Source organism: Plectropomus leopardus, chromosome 11 (genome assembly GCF_026936395.1).
Source record: "Plectropomus leopardus strain MGB_pleo_1.0 chromosome 11, ASM2693639v1, whole genome shotgun sequence".
Classification (NCBI taxonomy): Eukaryota; Metazoa; Chordata; class Actinopteri; order Perciformes; family Serranidae; genus Plectropomus; species Plectropomus leopardus.
In genome coordinates, this window is record NC_142186.1 from 15,881,439 (window position 1) to 15,905,214 (window position 23,776).

Genomic DNA, 23,776 nt, shown 5'->3' on the forward strand with positions numbered 1-23,776 from the left:
AAGCAAGTCAAGCATTTAATTAGACAATTGGTATTGATACCAAAGTTGATCTGGCTAAGTAACTTTAAGGAAAGGCAAGTACAATAAAGGAAATAAAATCAACAGTGTAATTTTAAAAACATGTTTCAGTATGGTTTCTTTAAAAATATCTGGTTATTTTTCAACAGATCAAAACTAAAACCCATTTAGTCAGCTTCTTAAAAAATGGGCCAGGTGAAAACTCAGTGTCAGTGGAAAGAAAACAGAAATTTACTGCTTGAGGCTTTGATTAGAGAAACCTCTGCTGACTTACAGTATCTCTTAGATCTTTATGGTCTGCAGGGCAACAACCATCTGTTTTACTACTGGAGGCTACTGACCCACATTTGTAACAAATACAGCCATGGACACACCCACAGTACACACACATTCACACACACATTCACACATTCACACACACACACACACACACACACACACACACACACACACACACACAGATGTCCTCTGATCTAAAAATCACGCAGCTGTCCAAATAATGACTATTATTTCTGAGGAAACATTGTTTAGGGCCAATTCCCAAAGAAAATATATTACTGTCCTGCACAGGGGACTACTAATGGATTCATTCTTGTTTTTGATAAGCAAAACAAAGATATTTGTTATTATTGGCTGCAAAATTCCTGACTGACTTTATTTTGGATGAGACACGGATGAAACCAGGAGTAATGGCCAACTGTTAATACAGTAGATAATAGAACAAAAAGCTATGGCTTTAACATTACATTTATCATTTGAAGAGCAAAAGACATTTTGCCAAAATATCACTTTAATTGTAGCGTTTACAGTAAAGAACAGCAGAGAGAGTGGAATGACATGCCCATACATCAAGTCCACTAACCTAAATAACAAAATGTTGTTTTTCATTGCTTCCCACAGTCATGATGACAACATACTGATGTGCATTGTTACCTTGTTGAAATTAGTGTTTTAGCTTGCTAATTACTGCCAAACACAATGCAGCTGAGGCTGATGGGATTTGTTGCCTAAAACTAACCACAGACAGAAGTCTGGACCCCAACCCAGGATTCTGCTCACAGTCCTGCACTTTGTACGCCCGCCATCCACAATGACCACCTCCCTGACATTTCAGTGCGGTACATAAATGCAGTGTTTGATGTACTTGAAGAAAATTTGTCTCTAAGTATAATCCAGGCAGTGATTACATTGCCACCGCAATTTCATTATAGAAACAGTTTAGTAATATACAAACGTAATTTCTAGGAGACAGGGTTGAACCAACCGGCATTGCAATCTTTAGAGTCATGATGCTAGCATGGGTAAAAACAACATGAAAATCTATCAAAATAATCTATGTAAAATCCATTTGGGATAATTATATATAAATATCAGAGATGACAAATGTGAGCAATGTTGCCACAAGAGAGGCTTCTGAAAGTTTCTGTAGGCGATGAACCAAAATGGAACCACTGAATCAACCGAGCAAAAATGGCAACCTCCTGAGCTGATGTCAAATGGCCCCATGTGTAATAGCATTATACAGTATTTGCTCTGTCTGCATGTCTCAGTCCAAACTGGAAAGAGTAGATGTTGATGTTTTGACACATTGGACTGCAAGACTAAAGTAGGAATGTCAAGCACTGAAACCGCCATTTCTAAATGCAGCCAGTTGATTAAGGAGTCCGGAGAGACTCTTTTGTTGGCAGAACCGACAGAAACATGTGGAAAGTGAACGGACAAACTTTGCTGGCATTCCAACTGGCAAGTTGCTATTTTTTTTTTCATTTATTATTATCTTTATTTTTTTAAATAATTTTGTGGTTGTGAGGCCCGGTCTTCGTTGTAGATCTGCCTTTCTGTTATTACAAGCAAATTTATGACAATGTTCGGAAATGAACATTTTCTTTGAGAAATGGACATTTCTAATATAAATGTGAATTTACACCATATATAGTTTTCGTTTGTTTTTTTAATCAGGGTCGAGGAGGTTGGAACAAAATTGAAACCAGACAAATAACTTATAAAAGTACTTTCTATTGCCAAGCCTTTCAAGATAAAGCAAACACATAAGTCTTAGCAGCAAGAAATAATTGATAAAACTTAATATTTAAGAGTGTTACCTAACTGCATACACACACTCACAAAGTGCTCTCAGAAGTAACTTCTCTTTTATAGTTGCTATGATGATATCGACCTATGTAGGATTCACACACATGTACAGTTTCACAAAGAACATAAATATTTCCCCACTGCCTATGCCACTGTATGATTCACCCAGTATGCCTGTCTCTCCCACCTCTTTTTTTCTGTCCTCAAGAAAAAAGTCTTTCTTTTAAACAGTTGAAGAACTAAAAGTTAGACACATGTATTCAGGTTTTCAATTCAACTTATAAATAAAAACATGTTATGTGTCCTGTCTATTCATTGTAATTACTGGAGGTTGGTTAGTGGCGAATAAAGATAAGGCAATTATGTTTCACAGTAATTATGTTTCTCTGTTGTTTCTCATTAACAAACTATGCAAGGAATAACTTCACTGATTTCACAGGGTGATATAGTACTTCATTTAACGGTAGTGAATGACGATGGCTCAATGTGACTCAGAAATTCCCAAGATGAATCTGATTTACAGTCGTCTATCATTTGAATGTTATTTCTATCCTGCACAGTAGACTATGATTTTAAATCACTGCAGCATGCTGAGGTATTTATGCTGCTTTTCTCTGCAGACAATGACACAGCAAAGAGAAAAAACAAAGTCAGACACTTCAACTCAGAAACTGATATTCAAAGAGAGAAGGAATTCTCTCCACATCTTCCAGCAGTGAGCAGCTGAATCCGGTGCTCAGATCACTGATTGATTTAGAGTCTGCAAAAAATGCTTCAGTCCTCTCTCCAAACTGAGATTGGACTCGGGAGTCCCTGACCGATGATTCGAATCATCGATTTTTAGGGTGCCGACCTACTGTACAAATGACGGACATCAATATGGGAAACTTGGACAGACTACAAACTACGCACCAAGGTAAAATCTGCCTCTAAACCCTTTCCTGTTTGCTCAGAGCCAGACTCAGTCAATGACACCCCAAGAGCAGACAGAAAATTAGTTTCATTTAAATCTCCTGGCATGGACAGTCCGTATTTAGTTCACAGCAGCCTGTGCTTACACTCTGCAAGATGCGGTTAAGTAATTTGTTGCGTACTTTTAGAAGAAAAGTGGGTGGCTAAGCTAGTTATTTTACTGAGAGAGGAGGAAGTTTCGTGACACTTCCTTTAGCTAATGGCCCTCCCCCCTCTACTTTAAAACACTTCTGAGCAACTTCAAATCAAGTTAGATGTTCACAAACACATGTGCACACATACCTGCACAAGCACACTCTTGTGCTCCAGGAAGCTTTTGATATAGGCAGCCAACGATAACAAGCTTAAGTTTGCTGAATATTTTTTCTTTTTCTGAATTTTCTGCATTTTTTGACCTTCACTTGCCAAGGTGATATGCAAAACACCGTTAAGTGTATTTATAAATACATTTTTCATGATGATAAATAAACAACCATAATTTCTTTGCAAAATTTTATGACTGAGGTGTGATCCACATATACAATGTAGTACACACACAAAAAGAAAACCAACTTGTCTGATGTCTGCAACACACACAAACACACCCACATATACACATCAGAGAGGAGATGAGACTATGAGCCAGCTGTTAATGAAAGGTTTTGTAAACAAAACACCCCTACATAAAAGCAAGCTGATTACTACTCTGGAACAAAGTGTTGATGGACTGGGTTAGCATTGCTAATATACACACAAACGCACATGCGCACACTCACACAGGCTTCATATAATGCCATGAAGCATTGTGGACATTGGTATCACCACTGTAACATAAAATACACACACACACACACACACACATTCACACACATTCACACACACACAAAGCCTGACAGAGAGGCAGAGATAGAGAAGCAGAGATAGAGAAGCAGCCACACGTTACGGTGCAACATAAAAGAGCAGTCTCCACACTGAGACATCATCATCATCACTACAGTACATAAAGCTGCATACACAGGTGTGCGTGCGCGCACACACACACACACACACACACACACACACACACACACACACACACACACACACACACACACACACACACACACACACAGAGTATGGTAGATTCACAGATTCTATTGAAGCACAGCAGGATATTATCATAATCCCCAACAGGTACGAAGCAGAACACCAATCAAGGTCACCTCTGCTGCAGTGAATGGTGAGTGGTTCTGATAACAGCAAACTGAAGGAAAACCAGTTTTTAATCTACCTACTGAAAGGAAGACAAGGAGGAGAGCAAGAAGCAAAGAAGAGGAAAAGAACAATCTGAACCTGTGTGTGTTTGAGAGAGTGTCATTACAGTTTAAATGTTTTTCATTGGTTTTAGTTTTAAAAAGTTATGGGTGAGTTTTTAAATGGGTTCAGTGGTGGTTAAAGTTTCTATTTAGTGATTAAGTGTATGGCAGGCAAGTTTACCATGCAAGCTCACATTTTTTTGTCTAAGCTGCCCCAGCTGTTAACCCTTTTACACCCCGATGAAGACCTTAGGATCGAAACCGGTCGGTTGTTTTGGGTGTTTTAATGCAAGTAGCTATGTTTTGAATAAAGGCTTTTTAACTTATTGCAAGTGCATTTGTTCCTGCACCACGTATGAGTGACTGAAGTTTGTTTTTCCTTCCCATGTAGTGACCCTTTTCTTCAACAGCACCTGTGTTTTTTTCTTGAGATTGAGATTTTTCTTCTATGATAAAGATAGTCTTTGAGCACACCACTATCTCACAAGCACAGCTGTGTATTTTACCAAAACAAAATCAGCCCGGGGTCGGCTCTGACACCATGTTGCTCTCTATGTTTGAAGAAACCGAAAATGGAAATGATATTTGTCTTAAAAAAATCAACCATAAGTTGAAGTATTTTTCTTGTTTTGCGCATTAAATGAATATACATACATTGAAAAGCATTGTATTTTATGTCTTCATCTGCTGGTGGGCCATCACAATAAGCGCATGCATAATATGATGTTAATTCCGCTACAGAAGAGGCTTGATGATCACTAAAATTAGGTGGAGAAAAAAGTGGATACATCAATATTAGTTATCAGCCAAATAAGTTGTTGTGTATAGGTATATCAGATATCGGCAAAAAATCCAATATCGTGCATCCCTAGTCACCACACAATTTATGACTGATTTTGTGGATTTTTGACCTGATATGACTTGCCCTGATTAACCACAAAATCAATCCGCTGGATCTGAAAATTAATCTGCTGAAATTACCATCTCTGATAAAACAACAAGGCCTATTTTTTTACTCAGTAAAATGCTGTTTTAGTTTGTATTGTGTTTCAGCTCATTTTAACACTTTTTGTAAAGAAAGCATTGTGCACAGCGACACTACAGCATTTTCCATAAAGAAAAAGTATATCTTCTTTTTGTTTAACTGTAGGATCAGAATATAGATATGATAATGACACACTATTTATTGCAAATTTAATACTTTTCCATAGCTCGGTATACAGGTTAATACATTGTGATAAGGGCGCTTAAGTGTTACCAGAGATTGCAGTCAATATGAAATTTACTTTGATTTACTATCGATGTGTTTTCATCTCCACCCAAGAGCCAATTCATTATGTATTCACGAATGCAAAGTGTCTATAAATACATTTTATAACATGGTTAACTGCACAGTGATGCTCTCTCTCTTGCTTTCTGTGTGTTTGCGTGAGTGTGTGTGTGTGTGTGTGTGTGTGTGTGTGTGTCTGGTGTGAATGCCTCTCTTGCTCTATCAGCAAATATGAACCGCACATATAGCAAGAGTGAAATTATACTGTGCAAATAATACATAGGGGGTTATAATCCGTAAAAATTCTGACTCATAGTAACTTGAGGATGGACTTTTTTAAAACCCTATTCAACAATCACAATTTCCTGAGTATCTTCCTTTGCGTGCCCATGATAAATGATCACCATGCACACCAAAACACAAATGAGCCCAAGCAATTAGCAAAATTGTGGCGATAAGCCCCTTACCACCAAATTCAAGGAAAGTGACTTATAAATCTTATAAAAACAATCCCATTCACACATCAGTAGCATTTGGAGTGTCTCAGATTCAGCCACAAGAATCGTTCATGCCAGAGTCAGCAAATCAATAGCTCAATCTTTTAACACATACAGAAGCACACACAGAGACGCACACACAACACACACGATCAATAATACCACAAGTTCCTCACTTAACTCACAGTTATGGTAAAGAAATCCAAAGAGGACCATTTCTATGCAAGCACATACTCGCATTTCAGTGGAGGTTGAAATATTAGCCATTTAAATATGAAGACAATAATGCTGCCAACTGTAAGAGCATCTTGGTTTTAGTAACAAACAGACAGAAAGCCAGACAGTCTTGTTGAGGAGGAGAGCTCAAATTAACAGTCAACCGCACAGACGTTAACATTGTGGGACACTCATCGCCTAATATCAGGAGTCACGGTCACCTCACTCAGAATTGCATATGGTAAAGAGTTTCCACAAAGCACCACTGTGAATGATTCACCATTGAAGCATAGATGGTTTTGGCATCTTTACTCTCACTTGGTGGGTAAGTAGACCACCAGGCCGATGTCTGTCTGGGTATTGCTTTAAAAGGTGGATTCTGCTATTAACTGGTTGCACACAAACTCTGCATGGGGGGAAACACTCTGCAGTTGGATCCAACTGGACACGGACAGACACCACACTCATATTTTTGCCTGTCTGATCTATGGAGCTGGTGTTAAAGACAACACGGATGGCTGTTTTTCCTCCCTCCAAACATCACTATGGCAACTGACTGGAGGACTCTTTAGGAGGAGTAAGACTCAGCGCAATTCATTTAATTTATACGTCCATGTGAGCACATGGATTTGTATATGGCCTCCTCTCCTGGAAACAGTGTTTGTGTGCGTTTGTCCTACCTCCAGAGATCTCGTTGGCATCCTCAGGAGGTACAACTGACTCAGTCAGCCTCTCGGGCTCAGTCTTGTCTTCTCCGTCACTCTCAACTCTTTCAGCTGCAGCAGATTAAACAGATTAATCACAAGTTAACCAAACCACATAGAATAAACAATGACTTTAGAAAGTCCTTTCTTTATCTGGCTCTTCATGTACCACAAAGGAAAGCACAGAGATTGATACATAGACAATACAGTAAAGAAGCGATTAAAATATAGCAGAGTTGAACAAGATAAAAGAATAGAGTACAGCACATCAGAATAAAGTTAGTACAGCATTATGCAAAGCAGAGAAGGGGACAGGAAAGGAGAGGAAACTGGAGGAAACAAAAGGAAACAGAAGGAAAGGAAAGGAAAGGAAAGGAAAGGAAAGGAAAGGAAAGGAAAGGAAAGGAAAGCAAGTCCATTTTCATTCCAAACTCATAGAATAGCGCCGCGCTTTCAGCGCTGTCAATGTAAGTATGTGAAGCCAAAAGGCACCTATCATGTTCACATGCAACGCCACTGGACGGGGTCAGCAGAAAACGCGGCGGGACAGAACCGGTGGTGGTGTTATTTAACCCTGCTTCACAGCCGAACGGCACCTGCCGCATCCGCCTCACATGTGCCCAGGCAGCGTCACTTGACAACGCAGCCAGACGGAACTTGTCGCATGCACACAAAATATTGCAGAACAGCTTCAGGTTGAAACACTACCGGTAACAACGTAATATAGGAAGTGTGAGGGCGCCTATGGGGTGGGCGGGAAGGGAGGTGAATGGGTTGAGCCAAGGTTGACTTTGATACAAGAGCGAAGACCACAACAGTTTATAATACAGTAGAGTAGAGGAGTATATACCGTAACAGGAGAGAAGAACAGAGTATGTGGAACTAGACATTATAGTACAGCAACAGAATATAAGTAAAGAAGGAAAATGCACGAACACACCTTTATGTCTGCCTTTTAATGGTCTGCTCTGCTCGCTGCCGCTGACACTGATGACACTGACCGTGTATTCCTTAAAGGGGTTGTAGTCCGTTATCAACACCTTATTGTCAGATTTAGATATTATGATCTCCTTCTGCTGACCACCTGGCAGAGACAGAAAAAGAGACAAAGATTAGACTAAAGAATATTTTTTCATTCAGGGTTTTTCTGTTTCTTGTTGCTATATTAATATACTTGGAAGCAAAATATTAATATTCTCATGACGGAGCCACTATGCAGCTAATTTTGCAGAAGAGCTGATTAACATACTCCATTCTGAAGGCAGACAAACATTACATTCAAGGTCAAAACAGTTGTTTGTTTTAGTGAATTTACTATTGTGTGTGTCTTTGTGCCACAAAAAAAAGAATAAAAAATACAAAACCGAGACATTTTGTGGTGCAAAGTTTATTCTGTTTTTGATGTTATATTAATGGCTTGTGAGAAGCTTAGCAAGATTAAAGATCCGAAAGTTTAAGGTTTTGACGTTAGGAAAATGAAAAGTATTCCTGAAATAAATTGTATGGATCGTCACAAAGAAACAAGTGTGTGTGTGCTTGTGCCCTCTCCTTAGCAGTTAATCCCCATCAGGCCAACAGGTCACATTATCACCCCATTTTAATTTTGACCCTGCAATCAATCCCGCCATCAATAAGGTGTGTGTGTGCTTCCTCAGCTCTTCTGTCCCCTGTGCCTGCAGGGTGATGACTAATGACGCCCCAAGGAGAAGAGAGATAAATCCTACAGGAGGGTACAGCAGGTCAGGAGAGGTAACTACACGGATCAGTGTTCACTCCACAAACTGGAACCTTAGTCTGTGCTGAGGAGACTAAACTACTGTCAATCAGCCAAATATATGGGTATAGTCAACATATGACAACTGTTGTACCGAGGACACGTGTCTCAATTTACACAGGACTCAACAGGGTTTCATAAAACATTTCCTTTACAAGATATATCTCTTGTTCATGACTGAAGTTGATGTCGTTGGCAACGACGGACCTTTTTAATAGACAGCATTTTAACTTGTCGTGGCAGTAAAAGCGCAGATGTAATTGATGACATTAAAAACAGCTGCATTCCATTTAGGTGAGCCAGATCCAGGTTGCCGGTATTGTGCCTGTTGGCTCACTGCGATGGCTTACTTGGACACGACTGTTTTTCCTACAATGACAAGTCAAAATATCTGCTGTGAAAAAGGTCTATAGAAAGAGATTAGGATTTCACCTGCAATCGTCTGCTTAGTCTTTTTGCTGGAAAAAAACTGGGCCTCCATATTTTCTGCTCTTGGCACGAGACCTCCTTTCTCATTTCTATCTCAGGCTGAAAGTCACAAGAACACCTAACACCTGAGGTGTTAAAACTTAAATAAACAGTTAGAAGAATACTCTTATTCACTGACTTCCCGAGAGTTGGATGAAAGATCAATATCACATTCATGTCTGTGTGCTAAATATTCGCTCAAAAACAAGCCTATTAGCACCTCAAAAAACTCAACAATAAGAGTTCTATCTTATTTGTATTATACGTTCACAAGCAGAAGTGTAAAAAATGGCTTTTTGTCGATATAGAAGAAATCACATGCTGTGGCTCTTTATTGTTAAATAACAATTATTTGCCCACTTTCATGTCTGTACTAAATATTCACTCAAAAACAAGCACCTCAAAATCTCAATAATAAAAGTTCTATTATATTTGTATTATACGTACACAAAAAAAGTAAAAGTGTGGCTATTTATTTCTGAATAACAGTTTTATCATTAGAAAAAATGAGAAACAAGTTTGATCCAGAGGTGTGTTGTAGATTTTCAAACATTCCTCCTCTAGCAGCTTTCAGTTTTTATGCTATCTTAACATCTCCTGGCTCCATACTTGCATGCAGACATGAGAGTGGTATTGATCTTTTCATGCAACTCCTGAAAAGAAAACAAACATTTGGTTCCCCAAATGTCGACCTATTGCTTTAAATTAGTTTAGAGTCTGTTCAAACAAGGTAAATGCTGATCAGATTGTTTCCATAACAAAAATAACTCATACTTTGTGCAATGACTCAGTTGTGGAAAACCTATTAAAATCCCCATCTCTCATATTAAGTTTAAGTAGCTCTTGTAGCAAACTGTTGTCACATTCACTTTAAACAACAATAAACATATTGGCTGGAAATTCATGACATACTGCTAAACATGAATGCTTTCCACAGTCCATGCATTGCAGTTTAGTTCATCATTATAAAACACATTAACCATATGCACTCTTGTATAGATAAACTTTTTAACCATCACATTACCACCACAGATTTAAAATAGGCCTGGTACAATCATCAGAAAGCATAAACAGCTATGTTCTTCTTTACAGTGGCCAAAAACATACATTTAAGACAGCAGCAAAAATACTGTATAAAATAAAACAAACTGAGTTTATATTAGGCGAATACCATAATCTATAACACACATGTTACCACCACACAGAGAGAGAAATAATGATAAATACCTGTATAGCTCAGCTTACAACACTGCAGTCTCTGCCTTTTTGTCGCATCTCAGACTCCCTCAGCAACCAAATATTATGTTTTCAGTTACAAGTTTTCCTTAACTTTAATTATAACGTTGGCGTTTTAAAACATTTCGAAATGTGACACTCTTATTATCACAATCTCTGAATGCGTTTACGCATCCTTCCACTAGTCGTTGAGCGTTAATATCAGTCCTGTGAGCTGCTTCAAATGTAGCATTTACTATCGGTTAACAGCTTAATAGAGAAGGTTAGCAATTAGCACACCCTGAAGCCACCTGTTTTCCACTGGTTCTTAATGGAGATGGGGCGGTTAAACATACGCATATTTGGGGAAACAACCCTTTAGTTCTCTTCTTTGAAGTACTTTCTCTTGTTAAGCAGAAGAATATTTTACGTAAACCTCACCTTTGTATCGCTTGTGTAAGTTTTTCGAGTGTTACAGGCCTGTTGTGGCCGTCATAAGGAGAGCAGACACACGTCCTGTCAGGTACCGGTGGGTGTGTTTCACCTTCGGCCTCTGGGGGCAGTGACGAGTCCATTACGGTTTGACGCACCACAGTCAGCTGAAGGAAACGACGCACTAGAAAGCTTAATTTGGATTTGGACCAGTGCCTTAATGGCCTTAACTGATCTGGACAAGCGACACAAGCGGTGTGATTTTTGGCAAGAAGATTTCTCTCAAAGAACAGATTTGTTGAAAAAAATAGAGAAAATAAATAAATATCAAAATAAAAAATTCTCCAAGAATATACAGTATATAATTAATTTGCTTATTATTTAAGCCAAACTTTTCATTCATGGATATTTTTTTTGATTGCCCTCATAGCACTAGCATATCTTCAAACAATATCAAACTTAAAAATAGGCCTATGTAATAAAAAACTAACCAAAACTATTTATTGATGCAAATCTTACAGCTTTATGGTATAACTTAATATTTTATATTGATGCAGGTATGCAGGTATTTTTATCAATATTTTCTATTGACCACTGAATGTACTGCTTTCAAAACTGTTAATAAAAAATAAAAACAAACAAACAAAAAGCTGTGTCATTTATCCTTTTAAAAGAGTGTTTTCAAACCGCATTTTTTTGCTTTATAATAGACAATAGTTTAAGGAGGAGGACTAAGTGGTAATTTTCTGGTGAGAAATCTGTACTTTTCTTAAAGTAGACCTACAGCTTTCAGGTAGGCTACTACTGAAGCTAAAATATTTTTTTCTTACCATCTGCCTGTTTTACCCTAGTAATATATGCTGGTTAGATATCACAAACCGTTTAATTTTGGCAGACTTAGAAAAAAGTGTTTTTGATGAAATATCAATATTTTAAGCTCAGATTTGTCTACGGACCACCAGAAATTTTCAAAATCCAATAGTAATTCATGTTTTTACAGTTTCTGGCTATGATAAGTGGTGTAATTTTGGCTGTTTCTAAAGAAAACATGTCCCTCCCTGAAGGCAAAATGAAAGACCTAAGACCCTCCCCAAATTATTTGACATGCCTCGCCCTTTTTTGCACCAGAACCTCCACCTTCATAAATAAGACATCTAAAATGTTACCTGTTGTGCTGCTTTCTCAGCTGCCTTGTTTGCTATCAAAGTCCTAGGCCAGCTGATGTTATCCAGCTGTTTTTGTTTTGTTTGTTTTTTCTGAGGAACAAAGGAAGTAACTTGTTTTTGCTTTTTCTGGATCCATCCATAATTAACATGCAGCTGTCAAAAGTTGAATAAGCCATATCTCCTGGTAACCTCTCTTTACCCCACCGCAACTACAATAACACTTCATTCTGATTGGCTGTCCACATTTTATGTGTGAGTTAATGGTTGAATGACAACCTGTTTACACAAAGCTAGTGATGTGATGGTTAAAACATCTATCTATGCAAGAGTGCATAAGGTTAACATGTTTTATATTGATGAACTAAACTGCACTGCATGAATTGTGCAAAGCAACATCCACGTGTTTCTGCTTTCTAATGCTTTCTACATATTCTCATGTATTGCTGCAGTAAATACTACAACCTATTATAAACCTCACAGCTGGTTTCTACACTTGTACCTCCCAATGGTTGGAAACTAAACAAACTCCCCAATGCCCAAATTATTCCTCTAATTGGATGCAGCAACAGTGCAACATTAAGTTGCAGTTGCATTAACTACAGTAAAAACTGAAACTTTTCCTTCTCCTGGGTTTGGCTTTATCTCCACAGGGATTTGAGAGAGTAAATATAGACATCTGGCACTGATAAATACACAAATATGCAAGTACACACAGACACGACTCCACACTATTTGAATTTCAGAATTTTTGGCAGGCTAACAGACTTCCAATAACTGCTTATTTTAGTTTAATTCATGCACTGTCATAGAACAGAGAATAAAGCCACTGGACAGAGAAACACAGGCTGAAGTTGATGCAATAAGCCTTAGGTTACATTATCCACAAGGATAAGAGCTGATAATGGGGGCAACACTGACAGGGGCGAGGTTTTAAAGAATATAAGCATTTAGGGGTAAAGGAGTCATTTTTGCTTTCTCCTAAAACCTGAATTCTTATCTAGTTGCGCTTTAGTTGCTCCTTTTTAGACAAACTCAGAGGAAAAAAAGTACATTATGTTGAGTCAAAGGTTAGCCGCCACTGACAGCTCCTTTTGTGATCAAAAATGGTGTTTTATTCTCAGCAAAAAGGATTCAGCCAATGTTAACAAGCTTTGCCGTGGGTGTTGTTCAAATCATCTGACTCAGATGGACTAAAAGACAGGACATCAGGATAGGTGTTTGTGTCCTCATCCTGCTTATTAACAAAGACCACTTCATTTACCACATAGTGCATGGATATAGTGAGGATACTGAGAAAGTCCTTTTTTTTTTACTGCATTTGCTGAATACCAGTGAGCTACTGCTGCACTCCTCCCAGAGAGGAAGTGGCCATAAATTTCAGTTTTTGTTCTCTTTTCAGCTGTCGAAGGCGGCGAGAAATTGTCAGACGAGGCGTTTCTCGCAAAGGGTTGTTTGTGAGAAACAAGTTTTATGATACAGAGTGCTTATTCAGTCCCACTTATTCATTTTTACAACAGGCTGCGAAAGAATCGTCTGCAGTGTTCAGCACAGCATTAATACCAACAAAGGTATAAAGAATTGATGCGGAGGAGATGTATGGCTGTGAAGGTAGGTGCACTGTGATTACATGAAGGAGCCGTCAATGGCAATTAGGGTGATTACTGTCTGCACTGTGCATGCCCAGAACGAGACGAGGTCATGCCCCTGTGTCTGTACAATGATTGGCTGCTGACAGATGCAGGATAAAAGCAGGATGTCAGGCGTCAATCAAGCTCACAGCTCCATACAGTGATAATGCAGTTTAACGCTGAATGAATGACAGCTTTGGCTGCCATTGTCTGTCATCTGTCCCGGACTGAGTCAGTGTTTCTACTGTCCTGTGTACGTATCAGTCCCATTTTCAAAACTGCTGACAGGCTCCACGTACGCAGCAAAAACACTCCTTTGTCTCAAACTTGGCAGAGGTGCAGGACAAACTTTGAGTCCTCCATATCTCTCAAGAGTGTGATCCCTTCAAAGGAGCTTTGATAAGAAGTAAATTACATAATCCTTCCTGACAGACAAAAAATCCAAGTCAGGATGGGATCCTCCCCCTGAAAATTTCAAAGTTAAAGGCATACTCTGCCGATTTTGAACTTGCTTTGTACCATAACAAGGTGGGTAGTATGTGTAAATGAACTGTGGTTCCCTCAGCTTCCCTCAATCTTACCAGTATCAAGATCACCCTGCTCATCTCTCAGCCCAATTTTGCCAGATGATTTTTCTGGCTCATGGGCTGTTGCTCAAACTACAGATTTTACCTCCGCGAATTCATATACATGCTAACATAGATCCAAAGAGTACAGTAGCAGATAGAGCAGGCCCCAAGGACGTGCGACAGGCTGCAAAGCCAATTTTTGTATTGGCTGAACAATGGAATTGCGACTTCTGAGTCCGTCACCTTATTCCATTTGGCTTTAAAAGACTTTTTCAAGACTCAAATTGGGAAAGAGATGTCTGTAAATCAGTAAATCAATAGATTTATTTTGTGTGTCACTCAGAACCTGAGAAATAGCGTGTTTCACTATCAGGATTTTAATCCATTTGGTCTGGTGAAATTTGGAAAGTGCAGAAGATTAAATCATTTTATCTCCATACAAGTTAGCAGAGCGCTAAACTGGAAGTAGCTGGCTCAGCTGGTTGACGTCTCTAGTGCAGCATCTTTATGGGCCCAGTGATAAGGAAGTAGCACTGATCATCCAAGTAATTTCTTACCATGGAAATTAGTTTTTTTGGCTTCACGCACAACTAAACTTTCATAGGAATGAATGAGTCCCACTTCCAGTGCTTTATTTAATTATATCTGTGGGATAAAGACAGAGAAAAAAAAGCCCCTCTCTGTCTCTCAAACTCAGACCAAACTCAAATTAAACTAAAAAAAGTGGACTGTGCTGATCACATATCAACCAAGAACCTGTTACTGCACTGTCTATTTTTTACATAGAATGTCTTCAGAAACAAATTTTAGTGTACCGCTTGACTTTAATAAAAGAATTTGTGAACAGTGAGTGGGTGATATGCTGTTTCCTGTATTATTAAAGCGGAGGATGAAAAATCTTAGATCAAACAATAAAATTATGCAGCACTGAACATAAACCACAATTCTGTTAGTACATTGCCTATCTCTCACCTAAATCTTAGACACATGTTTTAGCTCACTGTGTTATTGTAAGTTGAGATTGTTTGCTATCAGCCACTTGCCATATTGTTTCCTATGAAAAAACGACAAAGCTCATATTACATCACCCATCAGTGCGAGCGTTTATTGGTGCGGTGTGGCACAGTGCATTCTGGTAGTTGTAAGATTTTTACCTTTAGAGAAAAGCAAATGCCACAGCCCTTTTCCTTTGTTTTCTCTATTCATTGCACCAATTTCAATCGCAGTTGTGTCTTTTCACTGCCTAGACAACCTAGTTTTATAAAAAGACTATCTTTCCGGGAGTGATGTACTTCAAGTCCCACATCTCTTAGGCATAGAAGTAAGTGCGTGTGTGTGTGTGTGTGTGTGTGTGTGTGTGCGTGTGTACAGCAAAATGATCCTACCTGGTGAACTGTTGTAGAGGAATAGATAGCTGTCAAAGTCTCCTTTGGGCTCCTTCCAGGAGACAAGGAGTTTGCTTGGGCTCAGCACTTTAAAACGCAGCCTCCTCGGAACTGGAACTGAAAAACAATTAACCACATTTTTAAAAAGCTCCAATAAAGGCAGGGAATAATTTGAAATTAGAAAATGATGAATGACGGTTATATTAAACAGAAAGCTCCCAGCCACCAGCCAACACATATACTGTATGAAGACTATAACAAAATGCCAGTGGTTAAATCCAGAAACACCACCAAAACCAAAACATTCACCCCAAAAACCCACAAATCAAAATGACTCAAAAAGGAAATGAATAAATGGATGGACAGAAAGACAGAGAAAGAGGGGCTGAGTGAATTTCAATTTTGAAGTTCCTGTATCGCATGAGAGCAAACACATAAAGCAGGTTCACCATGGCATACAGCTCAGCTTCAGCTCAATATAGCATGAAAAAGGTTTAAAAAGGCACAGATTTAGAAGAAACTATTTGCAGTCAAATTCTCTTCATAAAACACATTCCAAGGACAAGTGATGCAAGGAGGGTGATTTAAATTTCTGTCACAAACTAGTGAAGCAAGAAAAAAAAGTTTTTGCCTCTGCCAATTCGTGAGTGTACATTTTTGATCTATACAACATCAGGGAGAACTGATTGGTGTACAGTACCATCCTCAGGAGCGCGCTAAAACCAGCCTTGTGTCAAGGAAAACAGATCTGCAGTGGCCTGTTAAAAATGGTGACAGCAGCCATTCTCTGCATGGTTCTGTACGTGTGTGTGTGTGTGTGTGTGTGTGTGTGTGTGTGTGTGTGTGTGTGTGTGTGTGTTGCTTCTTACAAACACACTTAAACAGCATATTTTGAGAAAAGCAGTGAAAGAGAATTTGACTGTTTTTAATTTTCAGAAAGAGACACACAACTGAAGAAAATAACAGACGGCAGCAACACAGGAATGTAGTATTGTGGAATACTACAGATTCACCTCAGATGAAAACAAAAGCCACTGACATAACCTTTATGTCTGCGGCACATATCACCATTTCACTGCTTTGCTATATCATCCTAGGTTAGTTTACATACAAATTTACCCCAAACCATTAATTTTTCATGTTTCTACAAAGTTTCTACAAATGAATAGACACTGTCATCCACAAATCTGATGACACTGCAAATGTAAAGTGGCTTTACGTGTCAGCACTCTTTAAAAATATCTCAAACTGTAAGATCCATCAACAGAATCAACAACTTTGCAGAAGATTTAAGACTGTTTTTCTTACTTTATTGTTAAGCTGAATTAAGACAATGATTTAGGATCACAGATTTGAACAAGGTCAACCTGCAATCTAACTTAGCCTAGCTAGCTAAACTTGTCTGTACACTGGCCTGAAATAGCTGACCTAACCACAACAGTATTGTGGATTTCTGACCTTGGCTGTCAATTAGGGAAGAGGAAGTCAAGGACGTAAAAAGATCGCTGAACTTTGCATTGGGAGAGATGGCAGGTATCTCAAAACAACTAAAACTAATATAGGACTCTTTGTCCTCTCATGTTGAACTGAGGGCATACTGCTTACAATGACGCTACTGTGACTCACTATGGCCCTTTGAGTAAGTTTATAATTAGTATTATAAGACAAGATAGGCCAGACTTAGCTGGTTAGCATGCATATTTCAGTAGAAATCTCTGCAACACAATTTATAAACTTCTTTGATATAATGTCAAAACTGTTACTGCTGATAAGATTAGTTTATTTTAGAATGTTATCTAAAATTTTGACCATATTGTATATATTGCACCTTCACAGTGTTTACTATTTGACTCAGATTCACATGACACTCAGACAGATCAGCAGTAACTGGAATCATAAGAATTTTGGGACAAGTAAATAATTTTTCTGTGTCAGTAAGGGAGCTAACTTTGCAACAGTCTATATAAATAAAAAAAACTGAGCACAACCTCTAACTACCTGGTGTCTGGAGATAAGTGGATAATAATACTACTGAGCTGCAGTTTTAAATGCAGAAGAATCCCTTTGAGTTATAACAAACTTTGAAGAAGCGCTCACATTAATAACTGACCCATAAGACCGATCCTAAAACCTTCAAAAACAAATGCTGAACTGTCAATGAATGGCATGTGATGGATGTTTTATAGAGTGCTGACATGCAAAGACTGTAAGCCACTATGAAGAAACTGTGTAGAGAAAAAAAATGGGTGATATGATGATGACAAACCTGAGGTGTACTGTGCAGGATTTTCACGCTGATGAGAACAGACCTCCATCTTTCTCAAAGGAAAATCCCGTTCAGAGAGCATCATTCTTTAAAAAGTGCATCATCGTATTGTTATCTTGTGAGTGTGAAAGTTAGAAATGCCCATTTGGGTAGGTGTATCACCCGGTGTGTTAGCTGAGTGACAAAATACATTTTTAGGTTCGTTCCACAAATCCTAAAATGAAATTAATGAAGTTAGATCAACATTGGTGGAAAAATTGTGATAAACTGTAGATTTAGTTTGCTTTTAGGAAAATAAATATGGTGATTTGTTTATAATCTAGTACATAACAGAAGTGGGACCAAGTCATTGTTTTGCCAGTCACAAGTAATTCTCAAGTCTTTGCACTCAAGTCTCCAACAAGTCATAATTTGCTTTTCACCAAAATAATGCCATTTTAATAAGAGTTAATAACCTTAGCTATAAATTAGAACTCTATGTTAATATTAGCATTGGCTTACTATTTTTTGGGCGACTTTGTCACAACTCTATAATTTTTGACTGGGACGTTTTGTATACTGCAATTTTGCAATTTTTTTGTCAACCACTGCATAGTTTTCTTAGGCAGAAGAAAATATCTTTGGTATGTTTTTTTTCCAACTGTTGCTGAGTAACATAATATTAGTTCTTCATGGTTCTCAACTTGTTTGAAATGAATAGCAGTCACATCAGCTGATCCAGGAAATGACACTAAACTAATTGATGCGTGGCACACTTAAAATAACATTCTTTATACAGGGGTTATTGGTGTTAAAGTCCAAGTCACGTTGCAAGTCCTTTTCAAATTTTGTCTGGTCTTAAGTGATCAAATTAGTGACTTGAGTCTGAGTCTAGTCCAAGTCACGTGATTTGAGTTCACAGCCCTGGTATATACTATATGTATAGACTGCATGTGAAATAAATAAATACAATATAACATAATATAACATAATATTAAAAAATATAATATCATATTATTTATATATATATATATATATATAATATCTCTCTCTATTGAAAACAATTATCATAGAAAAGAGAAAAGTTTTTTTAAAGTTCTTGTGTTCTTGATAACCCTTAAAAAAAAAAAAATCAGTTATGATTTTCCTTCCAAACATCCTTAATACTTTAGTCATGGCATTACCTCACAAGTTAAAGTCCCAACTGAAGCCAAAATAACAAAATAAAGTCTCAAAGTTGTCAAACAAGGTCAACTTCTCTTTGAACTTTTCATCACCAGATCTCATGATGCTGTGTGATCGTTTTGCAGAGACACAGCGCAGCACTTCACCATTTTACATTTTGCTCACTCCTTTTCTGACGTTACCACACAGTGCCACCTATCATATACTCAAAATGCATAGGATGAAACGCTATAATTACACCACACAATACGAACCTATGAATAATTTAAGTCTGTGATCGAGCTGGTAGATTATTACTCTGGTATCATTTAGTGTGTGCTTGATGGTAGGTGAATTGAGTTGGCAGACAGGGTACTAATAACCGGGTGAAAATTGCCTTGAAACCTTCATCTTTGCTTTGCATGTCAATGAACACACACACACACACACACATGCACACACAAACACACACAGCATTATAATAAAAAACTTATGACCCTCTTTATTCTGTGAATGCATGTCAAGGTCTATGAGTTGGAGGCTATTCCAGTGACAGCAACTATGATTAATGAATATGGACATAATAGCTCCAATAGCTGCGGATACTGACAGAACATGAGGGTCTCTGATATAAATTACCCTTCGCAAACTGCCACGTCTGTTCTTGTTTACCACCGAACAGGCATAAATATCATCCAAGAGCTCAACATTTCACACTCTCTCTCTGAATCTAAGTGCCAAGATGCTTTGCTGAAACGCATCAGACATCCTCTCACAATAAGACACTTTGTGTAAATATTGTAGAGACCCTGGCTGGATGGCTTAAACTCTCCACCCAAAACTTACGGAGCTTAAACTCAACAGTATACACACAAACTGGAGCCATTTATCTGAGAGAGCTACACTGCTGGAATCAACAAGCCCCCAACAGCTCCTTGCATAAGCTTCTTGCCAGGTAGTAAATGCAGGTCCAGCCATTTGGCAGGACTTTGGCGACTACAGCTTAGCAACAACATTTAGCTCCAGTAAATAGTCTGAGTCACTGAAGCCTCAATGAAAAAGATACAAACCCTCAGTGCCAAAAATCCCTTAAAAAATATATTTAACATGTTCTCACATCGTGCAATTGAACCTTTATTCAAAGATGCTTTTAAAAAGGGTCTAATTTGAAGTATGAGCTTCTAATCTCCCAACTCCATAGGGAGAGTGTGTGAGCTAGAGAGTCTTTTAACTGGAGGCCCAGTATGAACTGGAATTATCTGGGTTAGAGCGATACAGGCGCAGCTTGACGCCCCCAGTTTGAGAAGGGATGACTCTTCCCAGGATTAGCAGCGGTAAAAGCAAGCAGGGATTCCTGTTAGATGAGTAAATGCTGTCCAATCCTCTGCTACACTTCATCTCCTCTCTCCAGCCCTCCCCTCCTTCCTTGTCTCTGTTTCAACTTCTTCTGCAAGCTTTTTCTTCCCATCTCCTGATGCCTGGCTCAACGTCCTGCTCTATGTTGGCTTTGTCCCATCCTCTCATACTATCCCTTCTCTTCCTTTCACTTTTCCTTCTTTCTTATTCTTTCTTTTACTCAGTAATCTCTATTTAACCCTTTGAAAGCTGGTGAGACATCACTTTTCTTGTGCTGCATTCATATTTCTTTCATATGTATTTAAACCTTTGAACCCTGGGAAAATTGGTGTAATTTCTTTCAAAATCATAGGGAAAAAAAAGTACATTTAGATTTTTTTTTTTAAGTTAAGGAAAAAAAATAGGGAAAAAGAAAAAGCCAAGGATAAAAAAAAACCCCTATATTTATAACTAGCATAATTACATATTTAAAATATGTTACAGAATATTTATACTTTTTTAAAGCACCTTTTCCAAGTCTTGTTTGCCTTATTTGTTGAGTCCTTTATTTCTCTTCATTTCATTTTTATTTTATTTTTTTTTGTTTAGGTAATTTCTTGCTAATTTTGGGTTATTTCTTCTCTTGGTACTCATTGCTGTCTTCCTATGTTTTTGAGAGAAATTGAGCCAGTTTGCCTAGGGTTCAAAAGTTTAACTTCCATTCAACCACCATTTTTTGTCACATTTTTGTCATCTCTGAGTTTTCTAGCTTTTCTCAGTCTCTCTTTTTTCTGTCCCAGTGGCCTCCTTTCTCTGCCCCTTTAGCTCTTCTTTTCTGTCCTCTCATTCCCATAATATTTCTCATATCCTCATCTACTTCCTCACTCCATTGTCTTCATATTTCTTTTATATTGTAGTTCCTTCTTCCTCTTTCCTCTTCTTTCCCGCTTTTATCTCTCCTACACCTCCATTCCCTCCTTTTTTTCCAGCCCTTTTTAATTCCCTGTTTTCCTCTCTCCAGATTAGCCAAGCACTGACTCCACAGTGAGTATTCAGGCTACAGTAGCTTCACTAATACGCAGGATTTATGGATGACAACTGCTGGCTTTCACTGTCACCACCAGATAGCTACTGTACTGTACATGAGGGAGATGGGGGATGTGTGCGTGTGTTTAGTGCCTATCCAGCGCTGCAGCACGCATCATTTGATGAAGCCGGCGTCTCGTAGCTACAAGAACTACTCTGCTCACCGAGATAGCACTTAACCCAAATCCACTCTGGCTTTTTCTTTCCACCTCTTCACTCTTTTTTATCTCCTCTGCCGCTCTCATGGAGCACTCCACTCTTTTATCACATCTCTTCTTCTCATCCTCGGGTTTAAACTCCCTTCTCCATCCCCTCCTCCTCTTGCCTTGTCTTCTCTTCTGCTCTTTCATCCTATCTTCTCCTTCGCTGTGCCCCTCCACTCCTGTCCTTCAGTGGCTTAACGCCTTTTTTCTCCCTTTCATCGTTTTACCTGTGTAAGTGATGCCTTTTTCCCTCAACTCTTATCTCTCTGTTGCATTGTGTGTGTGTGTGTGTGTGTGTGTGTGTGTGTGTGTGTGTGTGTGTGTGTGTGTGTGTGTGTGTGTGTGTGTGTGTGTGTGTGTGTGTGTGTGTGTGTCTGTGTGTCTGTGTGTGTGTGTGTGTGTGTGTGTGTGTGTCTGTGTGTCTGTGTGTGTGTGTGTGTGTGTGTGTGTGTGTGTGTGTGTGTGTGTGTGCGTATGCGTGTGTGTGCATGTGTGTGAGTGTGAAATCTCTCTTAACGACTGGCTGAATATTAAGAGTCTGTTGGATGATTCGTCTCCATGTGCAGTCTGGTGAAGGAAGCCATTATATTCTGCACGCCTGCCAGCCAAGAAAATATCACCATAAAATACTCAAATAATCCTGCAGGAGATGGTTAACATTAAAACAAGAATAAAATATTAAATTATAGCGTCAGCTTTTCTAACACAGACCATTTCCAGATCTAGGCTGTGTACACCTCAAAAATTGTTGTTTTTAGTCTTTACAGAATGATTTAAAGGGTAGTTGTCACAACTATTTGTTTTCATAATTTTGGTCATTAACAAAATGAAATGCAACATTTATATTCTACACCCTGGTATTTAGCAGCAACATTACTTCAATAAATCTATTGGAGTATGAAACAAGAACAGTCAGACAAACCGACAGGTTAGCCAAACCTTTTTGGAAATGGAGAGCCCCAGGAATGAGTCCTAAAACCTGGAAATGAGTTAGCATTTTTGCACTACTGGTTCCCTCATTTTAAAGTCTCAATGGATTTTTTGAATGGAATTTTGTTTAGATGTCTCAAATAAGGTCTGTGGTTAACACAAGCTTAAGAGAATTTTGTGTTTTGTTCTACAAAACAATACATGTCAGAAAAAGACCCCACTCTTAAATTATGAGCTTTTACATGTCTTTTAAAACCTGGTTGCTGTGGCTACATGAGACTATAGAACGTCATCACGCTGAGCCACACTGTACACAGCTTTTCAGCCTTGAGGTGGCAATGTTAAGTCATGCGACCATGGTGTAGTTTGTTTATAGCTTAACGTTAGCTTTTTCATTCTGGCAATTGCATTTAGACTTTGAAAATCCTGAAAAAGGTGGTCATTTGTGAAGTTTATCATGCTAAACAAAGAGTCTGAGTATTTTAGTCATCTGTTTGCCACAGAGCTTAATTTCTGCTCTAATTCAACATCCAATGGAAAAATTTCATAGACTTTTTGACAAGGGAACCAGGGCAATGCCAACACTGCCAATGAGGCACCTTTTGCCATTGATGGAAAACAAGTAAAATTATACTCCAAACTGTCCATAAACAGCCATCAAAGTTTATAGATGACTTCCTGCTTTGAATTTGACCCTCTGTATCGTTGACTGTATAATAAAGATCATCATCATGACAGCTCCCCATGCATACAATACCTTAAATTTCGGATTATTTATGGAAGATCTGTTGATCACTCTTAAAAAGTCCTGTTACCTTTTTATATTAAACTGCAGCAGCAAGCAAAGACTCATTTTAAACGTGTCATTTTCTCACCATTATGGCAGTTTTTCTCAGTTATTTCAAGAAAACCAGGAACCCAAGCAGCCGATTTACAACCTTCTACTACAACAATATCTGCTCAAACATGAGCCACTTCAGGCTCTGCATGCTATTCCACTCTGTGATTTTAGGAGGCATGTCTGTGTTCCAAAATGCTGGTATCCTATTTCATGCTTTTCAGACTGCAAATACTTCACCTGACACTCATTATTCCTACCTACAATGTGGTGCCCATACTGTATAATTTGGCATA

The 23,776-nt window shown here is 38.4% G+C and overlaps 1 protein-coding gene across 2 annotated transcripts in view; it reads right to left on the bottom strand.

The window, feature by feature from the left end:
• col14a1a (collagen, type XIV, alpha 1a) overlaps positions 1-23,776 on the bottom strand; it is a 195,724-nt gene that overhangs the window by 164,158 nt on the left and 7,790 nt on the right. For both annotated transcript variants that reach the window (XM_042490363.2, XM_088084067.1), the window contains 3 exons: positions 15,680-15,796; positions 7,983-8,126; positions 7,019-7,114 (listed from right to left, as the gene is read on the bottom strand). In XM_042490363.2, the coding sequence (XP_042346297.2) occupies positions 7,019-7,114; positions 7,983-8,126; positions 15,680-15,796 (357 nt within the window). The remainder of the gene's footprint in view (positions 1-7,018; positions 7,115-7,982; positions 8,127-15,679; positions 15,797-23,776) is intronic.